Below are 15678 nucleotides of genomic sequence, written 5' to 3' on the forward strand. Positions count from 1 at the left end.
TGTGTGTGGAGCCACTCCATGCTGTGTATGATATTTATAGGACTTGTCTAGTACAGCACTATAAAATGAACAACTTCTAGACAGATATCTATGAAGAGCAGGCCAGAACTTGTATGTGCACATGTGAAAGATCCTCAGAAATCAAAGCTGCATGTTGAATTTATGAGGTTTTAAAAACATGTTGCAAATATTTCAAGGCACAACTTCGTTTGGAATGAATATCAAAGTTCTAGTTGCCAGCGTGCATACTCTGCACACATATTAAGCTTCTGATTGGCATCTTAATCATTTGTTTTATTATGAAAGCTCTTTATTTCAGCTTTAATTATTGCAATATGGTGGGCTTGCTTTGTTGTAATTTATGTGTCACATACCACAGATTATTGCATAATTTACACTAATGAGACATCAAATATGCCCCAGTTACAAAATATATGTGGAAACAGGCCTCTCTCTTCAGGAATAGATATAGATTGCAGAGACTTAACAGTTACACAAAGGAGACAGAGGCATCCAGAAAGGAGAGTAATTTTTCACAATACATATTTATGTTCTGGAGTTTTTGTCCTAATGTTAAAATGTAGAGAGATTATTTTGAACAAATGTTATAAATATACTCATTTATTCTTAGCACAACTCTGATCATATTTCCCTGTTATTGCATCTGTACAGTTGCTGTTTTGTTTTGGCCTGAGTGTAAATATTCTTTGCAAATGATAAAGGTTTTTCTAAAACAGGTGGCTAACCTGTGGCCCTCCAGATGTTTTTGGACTACAGCTGCCATCATACCATTGATTGTGCTTGGCTGAGGTTGATGGGAGTTGGAGTCCAGCAACATCTGGAGGGCCACAGGTTAGCCGCCTCTGTTCTAAAATATTAACCAACTCACACTAGTTTTTAATAAATGCTATGATAACTTCATAGCAAATTATTACTCTATTAATGATATCAAATATAGACAAAAGGTGTGGAATATGTGTGAACACAACCTTGCAGTAAAATGTGTTGGTCAGTTGCCTGCCAAGACACTTTTTATGCATAAGGGGTGGTAATTTTATCAACTTTAGTGAATGCAAACAGAATCCTAATGTTTGGTTCTGAGAAAAGAGTTAAGCTCTCATTTAAATTCCATATCCATTTTACATAATCCTTTTATTAGATGCCCACTCTTGGTAACAACTTTGACCAAATTAGCAAGTCAAGCATCTGGTAGCATAAGTTATATTCTTGAATTCACAGGCAACAATTGGATGCTGCTAAGGAAGGAGCAAATAATGGAAGTGGGGAGGTCATTTTGATGATACCTCAGGAAGTTTTTGTACAAAATAGAGGGCACAGAACTTATTTTTGGTAGTTGCAGAAGCAGCAGCACTCCTTCTGGTAGCTTAATTTGGAGAGGGGACGCCTTTTTTTGCCTTTCATTACTGTCTCTTGTTTTGTGACTGGCAGCTGATGCCCCGCCCCATCCCTCTCAGAATAACAGTACATCATGACATAGTATTATGACGGGGGGGATGGTGGTCAATAGCCTCTGGGTGGATCGCTGCCACAATCACAGTGGTGGCAGTGCTCATCAAAAGAAAGGGACCAATTTTGCCCCTTCTTTCACATGAAAAGAGCTCAAATTTCAGCTAAAAGCTCTTATTGCAGGGCTTTCATCCCTACTTTCCCATGGTCTGTTGGATAACCCATTGGACTGTTACAAAACCCTTTCCACATTCTGCCACTGCATTTTTAGGGAAGGGAACCTGTGCTGCCTCCGCAGGGAGACTCCTTCCGTTGTGCTAAAGGTTAGAGTTAAGAAACTCTAGTGGTCTATCTCTGTGCTCCCTTAGCTTTACAGTAACTTCCTGTTAGGTGACATCACCCTTTTATTTAATTGGTTGGTTAGTTTTTTCTGCCAAAACCTGCATCAGTTTCAGTCATCAGTGAAACTAGCAGCAGGCCTAGTAGCCTCAGAGGACAACACTCCTTTTTTACCTATCACTCTATCGGAAGTTATTCCTCTGCCAGAATTGCCTCTTGCGGAAGCTGTCTCTCTCTCAGAAGTTACCTCTCCTCTGTTGAATCTACCTCTTCAACAATTCTACATTATAATTACCTGCCATCAGCCTTCATCATCATCATCGCCACCATCCTTGGTTCACCATCCCCAGAGACTGTACATTTCCTTTGAAGCTTCTGTATACCTTGTTTTTTCTGGTTTGATAAAATAATTCTGATTAAAAGAGAGATTGAGTTGACTGTCTGGCAAAGTGGGTTTCAGAACCATGGGCTCAGAACAGTAAAAAAGGAGTGTTTTACATTTCCTCTGAAGTCTTGAAAGCAAGTGAATAGCATTTAACCCTCCTGCTAAAAAATCCACTCAGCTTCACTTACAGGTTTCTAGCCTTCTTGTCTCACAAAGTAGTTGGGCCCATTCTGAGTGATCAGAAGACTGTGTTTGGCTGTCTGTTACTCCAAAGCAGACTGGAAACTCATACGCAGAGGTTTCTAACACCCAGATGGTGCAGACCAACCCAAGCGGGAGACAGAACAAAGCACACGGGTATTCCAACCACGCTGAAGGCAGTAGCCCACCAGCTATTCACAAAGGGCTAAAAGCAAGCCCTCAGACCACCTTGTACTCAGCTCCAAACTCAGGCTCTGGGTGCAAAACGCAGATCGGCCTACAAGGAGCCAGTCCTGTTGTTTCCACACATTGAGTGAGCACCAGAGTGCCACCTGCTGGACTGCAAGCATAACTGCAGTTCTGCTACCCAGATTAGAAACTGCAGCCATTTTAGAAAGCTTCTGCAAAGTGTGCAAAACACAGGTTTCCACAATGCCACTGCAATGAAGGCAGTCAGGATAAGGCTGAAAGTGCTACATCCCTATCAAACAAAATAAAAGTGAAACTAACTTCTAAGATGAGGGAGACTCTAGAAGCGCAAGAGGCTCAACTCTCCATCAAGTGCAGCAGAGCCTGGAAAAAGGTAGAGAGTAACCTGGAAGTATCCAGAACAGCTGCCATCCTTGAAGACATGCAGAAAGTCAGGAAAAACCTGGCAAAGCCCTGCATCACCTGGCTTCGCCTGACACAAACCACTACCGCATTCTAGACAGACTGAATTCAGAAACAAGTCTGAGTGAGAAAAGGGAACAGAAACAGGTAAACAAACAGCAACATAAACTAGTTGATGAGGTTCAGGAGGACCTGGAGCAGTGCATCCTAGCCTCAAGGGAACTAGAAATGCAAGGTGGGTCAACACCTGCATCACCTGGTGACACAGTCAAAGGGATTGAACCATGGAAAGCAGCAAACCTTAAGGCTCTTCTTTCATCAAGAGCTTCCACAACATCAAGCTCCAAAGCTTCTTCCATGTTTACCAGTAGTTCTGGGAAGTCAGCCATAATTGCCCTAACCCTTGCCGCAGTGGAGGCAGATGCTGAAGCTGCGGCAGCAAAAGAGTGCACAGAATTTGCCAGGAGAGAGGCTATTCTATGTGTAGCAGCCACTCAGTAGAAGGCAAAGATGGAAGGGGAATTGGCTCTACTTGAAGAAGAAAAGGTAGCTACCCAGACGATTGCACGAGCCAAGGCCCTGAAAATAGTGCTGAAAAGGGAAGAGACAGATTTCCACCCTAAGAAGCTGGAAGAGGCAGATTATGCTCAGCGCATATCAGGATACATATCAGGCCATATAACTTCACTGTTTGAGTCCATAAGGTGTGAGCCCAGCCACAGCCCAGAGTATGCTTGCCAGCCTGACTCCCGTAGGCCTCAATGCACTGAAACTTCCTATTGGGCCCATACAGCAGATGCATGCAGTGGGAGCAATCCATTGGATGAGAGAGAGCTGGAGTTCAGGAGCCATTCACAGCCATGCCTCCTCAAGATGGATGACATCCAGCCTCTCCTTGATGAGGACCCCCTGCTGACGGTTCCACCAAACATGCACCCTGGGAGGCTTCACAGGTAACCCCTCCAGAAACAGGCCGTCAGAGGCTATGGGATACTCCAGGGCATGCTGTCAACTATTCCAGCTTGGCTGCCCAGCTATCTAGACGGGACCTGTTATCTGGAGGTCTTACAAAATTTAGCAACAGACCAGAAGACTTCAGACCCTGGAAAGATGTGTTCCTAACCACTACTCAAGGTTTGGAGCTGTCAGGTGCTGAAGAGGTTAACCTCATGACAGCCTGGCTGGGGCCTGATTCTGCAGCCCAAGTGCGGCGTATCTGGGCAGCATGCATAGGCAAACCCAAGGAAGCTCTGTGCCGAGTTTGGGACAGGCTGGAGACACATTATGGTGCACCTGCAGAGATTGAAAGTGCCCTTATGGAAAGCTTCCTCAAGGTAATCAGTAAAGGCTACCACAGGCTGTGGGACCTGGCAGATCTCCTGGAGGAGCTTGCAGCTGTCAAGGCAGACCCACATCTTCCAGGACTCTCATGCCTAGACCACTACCTGTTCCAAAAGCCCATCGTAATGAAGCTGCCATACCCAATACAAGAGAAATGGAACTCTGCACTCACCAACTACAGGGAAAGGTACCAAGGCATCTACCCTCCCTTTTCTTTCCTTGCCAGTTTTGTCCAAAGAGTTGCTAAACAGATGAATGACCCCTACTGTGTCCACTCTGCATCGAATACCATTGACCCTACTCGTGGGAAGACATCTACATGTGACACCAAACCTAGAGCAGTTGCAACTGTCCGCAAAACAGAGATTGCAGTTATCACGTCTACACCCAAGAAAGCAGATGGCCCAGACTATATCTGCCCACTACACAAAAGGCCCCATCCTTTAAAGAGGTGCAGAGCCTTCAGAGGGAAGCCACTTGAAGAACGCAAGCCCCTACTGAAGGACCACAAGATTTGTTTCAGATGCTGAAACTCCTCTGAGCACTCTGCTAAGGACTGTAAGGTCAGCATTAGGTGCACTGATAGCAGCAGTGACAGACATGTTAATGCACTGCATCCTGACCCCTACCACCAACCACGGCGGGGAGTGAAGTAACAAGAAGACAGAGTTTGACATCTCCACAGTCCGGTGCACCAAGGTGTGCGGTCCAGGGCTCAAAGAAAGGTCCTGCCACAAAACATGCCTAGCCAGAGTGTTTCCTGAAGGGCATCCAGAAAGAACTGTAAAAATGTATGTCATGCCAGATCAGCCTTTCCCAACCAGGGTGCCTCCAGATGTTGTTGGACCACAATTCCCATCTTTTCTGACCATTGGCAATGCTGGCTGAGGCTGATGGGAGTTGTGGTCCAACAACATCTGGAGGCACACTGGTTGGGAAAGGCTGTACTAGATGATCAGAGCAATCAGTCGTTGGCAAGATCTGAATTTTTTGAACAGTTCAATCTCCATGGGAATGAGATCCCATACATCCTTGAGACATGTATGGGTGTCATGCAGACGGCGGGGAGAAAGGCCACCAGCTTCCTGATTGAACCCATCCAAAGTGAGGTGCAGCACCCCTTACCTCTACTGCTAGAATGTGATGCCTTACCGAATAGGTGTGACCAAATCCCCACCCCAGATGTTGCCTTCAGCCAGCCACATCTTAAGCCGATTGCCAGCCACATTCCGCCTCTAGATCCAGACACCCAGATTCTGCTCCTGCTGGGGACAGACATCTCAGAAGTCCATGTGACCCGTGAACAACTTACTGGAGCTTATGGTGCTCCCTATGCCCAAAGAGTGCACCTCGGGTGGGTTATTGTGGGCAACATCTGTATGGACCATATTCGCAGGCAAGGCTACACAAGTGTCTTTGCTACAAGTGTTCTGGAGAATGGACGCCCTTCATTCTCAGAGCCATGCCCAGAACACTTTACTGTGAAGGAAGCCCTCTCCCTTAGAGGGCCTCTCGAGCCTCCGAGAAAGGGAGACATAGCTTTAGGAGCCACAGTGTTCCAGACAACCAAGGAGGACAACAAGCTTGCTCTGTTTATGGAAGATAAGCAGTTCCTGAAAATAATGAACAAAGAATTTGTTCAGAATGAGTTCAATAGCTGGGTGGCACCACTTCCATTGCGCATCATTGCTCATCACCTTGTGCCATACCCTGGAGAGAAAATCTGAAATGAAAGCCCACTTTGTAGATTTCATGGACAATATGTTGAAGAACAAGTATGCAGAACTCGCACCAGTGCTGAGAGAAGGTGAAGAGTGCTGGTACCTTCCATCCTTTGGCATGTACCACCCACAGAAGCCAGACCAGATCTGAGTGGTGTTTGACTCCAGCACACAGTTCCGAGGATTCTCCCTCAACAAGTCCCTCCTCACCAGACCAAACCTGACCAACAACTTGCTCAGTGTTGTTATCCGTTTCAGAAGAGAAGCCATTGCAATCACTACAGATATCCAACAGACGTTCTACTCATTCATTGTCAGAGAAGATCACCACTACTACTTGTGGTTCCAGTGGTACAGTGATGAACATCACAATAAAGAAGTGACCGAGTACTGCATGAGAGTCCATGTCTTTGGAAATGGACCACCTTCTGCAATAGCCAACTATGGACTGCACCATACTGCACAACTAGGTGAAGAAAAGTATGGCTGTGATGCCAGGCAGTTCATAGAGGAAGACTTTTATGTGGACAGTGGCCTGATGTCCTTACTTACCGCAGAAGAGGCTATTGACCTCCTGAAGAGAACACATGAGATGTTAGATGCCACCAACTTAAAGCTCCACAAAATAGCCTCTAACAGCCCTCAGGTGATGGAAGCATTTGTTCCTGAAGATCACGCTAAAGGCCTAAGGGATTTAGATTTGAGTTCTGATACCCCACCAATACAATGCATCCTTGGGCTGAGTTGGGACCTCAAAGGTGACACCTTTACATTTCAGGTGTCATCTCAAGAGAAGCAGTTTACCAGGTGTGATGTCCTATCAACAGTGAACAGCCTGTTTGATCCCCTGGGGTTTGCAGCTCCTGTGACTATCCAGGGAAAATGTCTTTTGAGAACTCTGACCATAGAAACCAAAGACTGGGATGATCCACTTCCTCCTAGACGAAGGCATAAGTGGGAGTCATGGAGTAACTCCCTCAGTACTCTGCAAACAGTTAAGATACCACACACCTACGTTTCAGCCTCACCGTCCACTGCCATGCAAAGAGAGATCTATGACTTCTCTGATACATCCACAAAGGTGATAGCAGCTGTGGCATATTTGAAAGTCGCTGATGGGGAGAAGTGTCCCCATGTACGGTTCATCCTTGGCAAGGCCAAACCAGTGCTATGGCCAGAACTCACCGATCCAAGACTTGAGCTGTGCGGAGCAGTGTTGGCCAAAGAGATTGCAGAATTAGCAGAAAAAGAGTTGGACCTTGAACTTGATGCTGTACATTTCTACACAGACAGCAAGGTAGTTCTGAGCTACATATACGAGAACAGAAGGTTCTATGTGTACGTAAGCAACAGGGTAGCGTACATAAGAAAATCCACGCAACCTGAACAGTGGCACTATGTTCCCATCGACCAGAATCCAGTAGATCACGGCACATGCTCAATCCCAGCAGCACAGATCCCAGTGTCAACACGGCTAAAAGGCCCAGAATTTCTCTTAAACTTGGAAACTACATTTCCAGATGGAAAGGTCTGAAAGGTCCAGATGAGGATTGTCAAGCAAGGTACCCAAAAGACCTTCGCCAGAACAATCACTGAAGTAGTACTCCTTGAATCCAAGGAAGAAGCTCAAACCTATTGTACATGTCCTTTAGTCAGTATTGAAGCTGTATAATATGTTTGTTAGTAATGTTGATTCCCATCATCATAGTGTATAGGTGATGGAATCCATAGAATTCCAGACGGGGAGTGTGCTGCCTCTGCAGGGAGACTCTTTCCGTTGTGCTAAAGAAGGTATTTATTAGGTTAGAGTTATGGAACTCTAGCGGTCTATTTCTATGCTCCCTTAGCTTTACAGTAACTTCCTGTCGGTTGACATCACCCCTTTATTTAATTGGTTAGTTAGCTTTCCCCGCCAAAACCTGTCTCAGTTTGTTTCAGTCTTCAGTGAAGCTAGCAGCAGGCCTAGTAGCCCTAGAGGACAACACTCCTTTTTTACCTAACTCTCTCTTGGAAGTTATTTCTCTGCCACAATTGCCTCTTCCAGAAGCTGTCTCTCTCTCAGAAGTTACCTCTCCTCTGTTGAATCTACCTCTTCAACAATTCTACAATATAATTACCTGCCAACAACCTTCATCATCATCATCATCGCCATCCTCAGTTCACCATCCCCAGAGACTGTACATTTTCTTTGAAGTTTCTGTATACCTTGTTTTCTCTGGTTGGATAAAATAATTCTGATTAAAAGAGAGAGATTGAGTTGACTGTCTGGCAAAGTGGGTTTCAGAACCACACTCAGAATAGAACCAATCGAGAGATGGCATTTAGGGATGAAAATAATAAATTTGGTTTGATGGAGGAGGGAAGGCTATACGTTGTCTCTTCCTAGACTTTATTTATGGAGCCTATCCCACTCTTGCTGCTCCTTGATCAGATTCTTGGTCTGTATGGCAATTCTCCCCCTCAATGCTCTCTGGGTCTTTCCTGTCACAATTACAAATATATGTAGCCAGCTATTGTTTGAGTTTTCTAGGATAAATTATGAGATCATAGTTGCTTACCAAATGCACTGTCTTGTCAGTTTAGATAATTAATGCACATTGGCTCTGTTTGATGGGCATGTTGGAATCCAATTCACTTTGTGGGATTGCATTCCAAGAGGTTCCAGTCTGTATTTGGAACTGTGGGGGCAGTATCCAGCTATTGTTATTGCCTAGATTGTAGCTGCTGTAATGCTACCTTTTCTCTGTGACCCAGCAGTCTGAACCTTCCGTTTTTGTGGGTTGATAGAGAAAGAGATGATATCATCACTTCTGTCTGATGTGCTGTCTCCTCTTTGTACAAGTCTGGAAGTCTCTTTTGGGGAATTTTTTGGGGGATTGGGGGGTAATGAAGTGATTCCATCTGCCACATTTCCTGCAGTAAGCCTGTTGTTTACTAGACACTCGCCTGTTGCCTTCCTTCATGCCCTTTAATGAGGAGTGGTTCACAGAACAATAGTAGAATTCTAGGAGACGGAAAGTGGGGGGGAATGGAGAATGCAGATTTGCTGCTCTCACTAAGTTGGGCTCCACTGCTTTGCATTCATGTTTTAGCTGAAATCAGTCATTGACATTAAGCATAGCCATTTGATGAATGGGAGTGGAAAGAATGATGACTATTGGTTATGAAGGATGCTATCTTGTATACAGACAATATATGCCATGCGAATGGATATTATTTTTATCGATTCTCTTTTTGCATATAAAATACAATTTGGAACTATTTTTAAATGGTATTTTAAATGCAAAAAGAGTATGGATGAATCCCAGAGTTGAAGATTATTTTACCATGACAGACCTGCCTTACATATTTTAATGTATTTAAAACATTTGTGGATTTGATAATTGGGCACCACAGCAAGTAGCTGACAACGGAATGTGTGTAGGTCTAGCTGCTATTCCCAGCACAGATTGTGTGGTCTCTTCTCATATTGGAATGATAATGAAGCCTACTGTAATACTTTTTCACAAAGATAAAACTGTTTCAGTTTTTGAGTTAAAATCCAATAGGTCTCCTAACAGATGCTGCTAATTAAAAGTAATGCAATTCCAGAAGTAGTGGGTGGTAGATAAGATGCTAAAAAGACAGTTTGATCCTGTGATTGGGAGGGGGAGGGGAAATGATGTTTATTAAGAATATTACTGTTGCTCTGTTCAAATGCATTTCTTTTTTGCTAGTACTGGCATCTATAGAAAAAGGCACAAGAATAGATTATAGCCCAGTATGTCGAAAAATTAGGCTGCAATCCAAAGGGGTTGCAGGCAAGGAAAACCAAAGGTAGATGACTCACTTGTTCCAGTGTCCTACCAAGCTTGTGCTAGCGGGGCAGAAGTGAGGATGGCGTGGTGTTTTTTACTTTGCCAAGTTTTTCTTTTCTTTTCTTTTATGATTTCCCTCCCATTGAAAACAATGGGAGGGAAATAACAGATTACACAAGCTCTAGGGCTTGCCTAGTTTATGTGCACTTCAAGAGGTGTATTGTGCAAATGAGAAGGTTGTCGGTTGTGTGGAGCTACTTCCCTTGCCCCAGTGTCCCTGGAATGCCTCCCCAGTGTCAGAGAGGAACTGACTGTGGACCTTCCCACAGCCTCATGAAGAGGCTTGAGATGTCAGATCTCTCTCTCTGAGGGTTGACCACTCTTTCCACCCTCTAAGAGAGAGAGCCCCTGGGATGGCCCCCTCTCCCATACCCCATAGGACTGTGGGGTAGGGATGGTAGAGCAATTAAATTCCGTTCACATTAAAAGCCAAAGTTATCAAATCCATCGTTTCTGAAACAATATGAGAGCTGAAATAAAGCCATTCTTCGAAATTTGCACTTATCCAACTTTTATGATGCAGTTCTCCAACCAGGCAATATTTACAAAAAATAATGTATTGGGGAAAGTGTGCACAAGATAAATATATTGGTGAAAATGCATTATGTTAGGATAAATTATTTGCAGTAAAATGTGTACATTAGTCAAAACTGCATACAAAACGTATTTATTAGGAGAAATTCACGCTGAAGAATTTTCATGATTTTTTTAAAAAAATAAAAAAATATTGAATTGCTGAAGAAATGAGGAGACTTGAATTTAAGATAGAAAAATAAGAAAAATGAGAAACTGAAATTGATAGATCATTCCATCCCTACCGCAGGATTAAATAATAAAACCTTTTCACGCACTTCCTTTATATATAAAGAATATTTGTAGGCTGCCCTTTTAGGGTCAAACATTCTCATATAAATTCACAGTTTTAAAAAAGTAGTAAATATGATGTTTTCCCTTTCTAGGTAGATCTTGCAAAGGAAGAAAAGTGTGAATTTCTGCCATTCCTTTCTCCTCAGAAGGTTGTAGTGAAAGGAGGGAAGATTGTTGCTGTGGAATTTGTTCGGACTGAGCAAGATGAAGATGGAAACTGGAATGAAGATCAGGATCAGATTGTTCACCTGAAAGCAGATGTGGTGATTAGTGCCTTCGGTTCAGTCCTAAGTGACCCTCAAGGTACTTTTCAGTCACAAGGGGCATGATCCAGCCACAGTTAAGCACATTTAAGTCCCACTGATTCCACAAGGAAAGGTAAGTATGTGCATAACTCTGTCTCATTGAAATCACTGGGACTTAAAAAGTCTTAACTTTGGCTAGATTTTCTATTAGAATGTATTTAGTTCCTAAGAACAACCTCTCTGATGACTGAAATCTTCATGTTATTTATAATATAATAGTGGACAAAATTTGATTTAAAATAGTTTTATTAGTTGAATTTCTTTCTTTTAAAAAAACCACATTCATTTTTTATCCATTCCTTTCATAACTCACATTCATGTTCTTGTGTGGAGAACCTGAATCACTAAACCTCTTTTCTGGACTCTTAACAGCTTTCTTTGAAACCTAGAAGGAAGGAAGAAGCCACACTCACCTTTCCATTTGGTAGTCCCAGGCAGCTCAGTTCTTCCCATCTAATAATGTTACTTTAGCTGTAGTGACTCAGATCTTCTCTCATGATAACCCTACTCAGTGGAGACTGGTGGCTCCTTTCAGCACCTTGGACAGCTCCTTTGAAAGTTTAGGCTAAAACCCAGCATGGATTCACTGCCGCATTAACAACAGAGCCAGGACCCGGTTCTATCCAAGTAGGCTCCCTGTGGAATATAGAACTCTGGAAGAGGAGAAAGGGATCCCCACCACAGAAGTTACTTTAAACATGGGGGAAGTGAGAGGTGTGACAATGAGGATGGGGTTAAAAGCACAGCTCCATAGTCTTTTTGTGCTTGCGTTGCCCCTTCATGCAAGTGACAGCCGATTAGGAGTATATTGTTGCAGCTACAACAAACCCCTTATATTATAGGGCTGCTGTGAACAACCCAGTGGGTCATGTTAGCTACTCAGTCAGTGAATACATTCATGTGTCATTGCAACTACGATGAGCCCCTTAGGTTATTTGGCTGATGTGAATAACCCAGTGGGTCACATTAGCTACCCATTCAGTGGATACATTGATATGGCAAGAAAATATCTACATCAGGCAGTTTGACCAAGAGATGGGACAATTTTTTTAAAAGGTAAACTTGCATTGAAGTAAACTATTTTGAAAAGTGTGTGTGAGTCACCTCTGTGGACAAATAAAATGGCAGCCACCAAGGACAGTCAGAGTTCTATTGCCATCAGCCATTTCTCCCCATCCCCACATGAATGGGAATGAATAGGAGCATCCAATTGGGTGCATTGTTTTGGAATAAATGAATATTGAACTGAATGGGCCTCATTTGATTCAGGTTTTTTGTTCATTGAAAAATGAATGCACACCCCTAATGATGGACTAGATGGGCCTTTGGTGTGATTTAGTTGGGCTCTTATTTTTGTTATGCTTTTCTACCACCACCTCCCTGCCCCCCATTACTTCATAGATGATTTTATTTATCAGTTGCTTATGCTGTAAAGAGAAAAGAAACAAGCAACATTTTAATTTCTGTTGATGTCCTGATTGCTGAAGTTAACTTGAATTAGATCTTATAAGAGCATATTTGAAAAGCTGATCTATTAAAAGAATTCCACTGAATATAGATTCACCAGACCACACTGGTAATATCTATGGTTTCATCCAGCAGTAATGCAATATCAATCAGTTTAATGGTCTTACTGTGTTTATCTTCTTTTATTGTAGCCCTGAGGTGAACACAGCAAATAATGCTGAGTCCAGCATCATGATTAAATCTCAGTTTTCATATATATTGGGGGGGGGGTAGTTGTTGCAGATGATAAAGTTGATGTTTTGGCTAGCCTTAATCTATAGAGAAATGTAGATTGGAATAGAAGAGGCAATGGTGGTGTCATGGGGGTCATAGGATTAAGCACTGGGTTTTTATTTTATTTATTTTATTTTTATTTATTCTTGGATTTATTAGTCGCCCATCTGGCTGGTTACTCAGCCACTCTGGGCAACGTACAAAACAGAATAATACATTAGACGTTAAGCATACCATAAGCATTAAAATATTAAAATATTAAAAAATATTAAAACATACAGTAAAAGTTTCAACCCATCCCAAAAGCCTGCCTGAAGAGCCAGGTCTTTAAAGTCCGGCGGAAGCTCATCATAGAGGGGGCATGTCGGAGATCATTTGGGAGGGAGTTCCATAGGGTGGGGGCCAATATTGAGAAAGCCCTCTCTCTGGTCCTCACCAGCCTAGCTGATTTAACCAGTGGGATCGAGAGAAGGTCTTGAGAGGCTGATCTTGTCGAGCGGCATCCCTGACAGTGCTGGAGGTGCTCCTTCAGATAAACTGGGCCCAAACCGTATAGGGTTTTAAAGGTCAAAACCAACACCTTGAATTGGGCCCGGTAAACAACCGGTAACCCAAGGGTTCTTCTGAGCAGAACTGAGCCTTGTGATGTTCAATTACACCAGACCTATGGTTGTTGACTCTGAGTTGCTAAGGGACCTTACATCTGGAGGGCTCTCTATGACCACACCATAACCACTGATGGTTGCTGTGTTGTACTTTGTTCTCCATCCCCAGTGTTTTAGCAGGTACTTTGGCATTGGATGTTCTGTTGTCTTTTTGCTGTGACTGAGAATGGTGCAGTTTTCACTCTTAAAAACATTCAGGGATGCAACGTCTAGCTTTAGTATGAGGATTGCTAACCTTTTTCAGACTCAGGACCACACTGAAGGTTGTCAAAATCAGCCACACAGATGGCAAATTATTGGGGAATTGCGGGAGCACCAGGAATCACTTGGGGGGCATATATAGCCTAAGGGCTGCAGATTAGTCACCCTTGCTTTAATACCAGTGAGAGTGGGAGATTTACGCCTTGTTCCTTGCTGCCACTCCTCTCATGGATGGGTTCCTCGTTGCTCATCTGCTGTGCCCACTGGCCTGTGTGTGTTGTTAGCGCCAGATTGGTACACAAGAAGACCACACTCATCCATGATTTGATCGTGGATGAAGGTGCCGATTTGGTGTGCATTACCGAGACCTGGGTGGGTGAGCTGGGAGGAGTTGATCTGACCCAGCTTTGCCCACCTGGATACTCAGTGCAATACCAGCACAGGCTGCAGGGATGGGGGGGGGGAGTTGCTGTGGTCTGCAGAACTTCCATCTCTGTCATCGGGAAACCTCTCTGTCTTAGAGCTGGCTGTGAGGGCCTGGGCCTGGTGTTGAGCCAAGGAGACAGTAAACTAGGGTTGCTGCTGGTGTACCATCCACCCTGCTGCCCAGCAGCTTCTCTGACTGAGCTGGCTGAGGCCATCTCGGCTGTGGTATTGGAGGAGCTGAGAATGAAAGTCCTGGTGATTTCAATGTCCATGCTGAGGCTGCCTTTAGTGTTCCAGCTCGGGACTTCATGGCCTCCATAATGACCATGGGGCTGTCTCAAGTTGTCACCAGCCCGATGCATAGGGCAGGGCACACCCTCAACTTGGTTTTTGCTCCAGATGGAGGAAGGGATGGTCTGGAGATAAGGGGGGTGGATATCACCCTATTGCCATGGTCAGACCACTTCCTAGTGAAGCTTAGACTTATGGCTCTGATCCTTCCCTGCAGGGGTGGTGGACAGATTAAGATGGTCCGCCCCTGGAGACTAATGGAACCCACAGGATTCCTGAATGCCCTGGGGGAGTTCCCAGTAGATCGAGCAGGTGACCCTGTTGAAGCCCTTGTCATGCTGTGGAACACTGAGGTGCGTTGGGCTCTTAACACGGTTGCCCCCAAGTGCTCTCCCCAGCATTGTGGAGCCCGGTCTGCACCTTGGTACACCAGCGAGCTAAGGGCAATGAAACAGGCTGGATGACGGCTAGAGCACAAGTGGCAAAAAACGTGCTGTGAAGCCGATCGGGCACGAGTAAACCATCATAACCGTGCCTACTGTGTGACGGTGACTGTGGCAAAGGCGGCTCACTTCTCTGTTACCATTGCATCTTCAAGTAGCCGTCCAGTGGGGCTTTTCCATATCGTCAGGGGGCTGTTGACATCAACTCCAGGAAATGGAGTTCTAGACCCTTTGGAGGCCCACTGTGAATTGTTTGCAAGGCACTTTGAGGGTAAAGTTGCTCGCCTCCGTAGCAGTCTTGATGCCCCCTCCACATCTACTGCAGTTCCCAATAAGGTGTCCAGTGCAAAGTCTGCTGCAACTTCTTGGGAACGGTTTCAGTTGATGCAGCCTGATGAAATGGACAAGGTGCTTGCAATGATGTGGCCAGCAACATGTCCTCTCGACCCTTGCCCTTTTTGGCTTATGAAAGCTTGCTGAGGGGGTTTGACCAAGTGGATCCAGGGTGTGGTTAATGCATCATTGTGGGAGGGAGTGGTTCCAGCCACCCTTAAAGAGAAGGTGATTCGAGTGCTCCTGAAAAAGCCCAGCCTGGACCCATTTGTCTGCGAGAGTTACCACCCGGTCACATATATCCCCTTTTTAGGGAAGGTGATTAAGAGGGTTGTGGCGCAGCAATTGCAAGTACTCTTGGATGAAACAGATTATCTTGACCCATTCCAGTCTGGCTTCGTGGCTGGTTATGGGACTGAATCGGCCTTGATCATCCTAATGGATGACCTTTATCAGGAAAAGGACAGGGGGAGTGGGACCCTGT

At 44.4% G+C, this 15678-nt stretch overlaps 1 protein-coding gene across 7 annotated transcripts in view; it reads left to right on the forward strand.

The window, feature by feature from the left end:
- Positions 1 to 15678, forward strand: part of DPYD (dihydropyrimidine dehydrogenase) — an 829935-nt gene that overhangs the window by 388883 nt on the left and 425374 nt on the right. For all 7 annotated transcript variants that reach the window (XM_061633709.1, XM_061633711.1, XM_061633708.1 and 4 more), the window contains one exon: positions 10883 to 11093. In XM_061633709.1, the coding sequence (XP_061489693.1) occupies positions 10883 to 11093 (211 nt within the window). The remainder of the gene's footprint in view (positions 1 to 10882; positions 11094 to 15678) is intronic.

The sequence above is a fragment of the Rhineura floridana genome, chromosome 6, assembly GCF_030035675.1.
Source record: "Rhineura floridana isolate rRhiFlo1 chromosome 6, rRhiFlo1.hap2, whole genome shotgun sequence".
Taxonomy (NCBI): domain Eukaryota; kingdom Metazoa; phylum Chordata; class Lepidosauria; order Squamata; family Rhineuridae; genus Rhineura; species Rhineura floridana.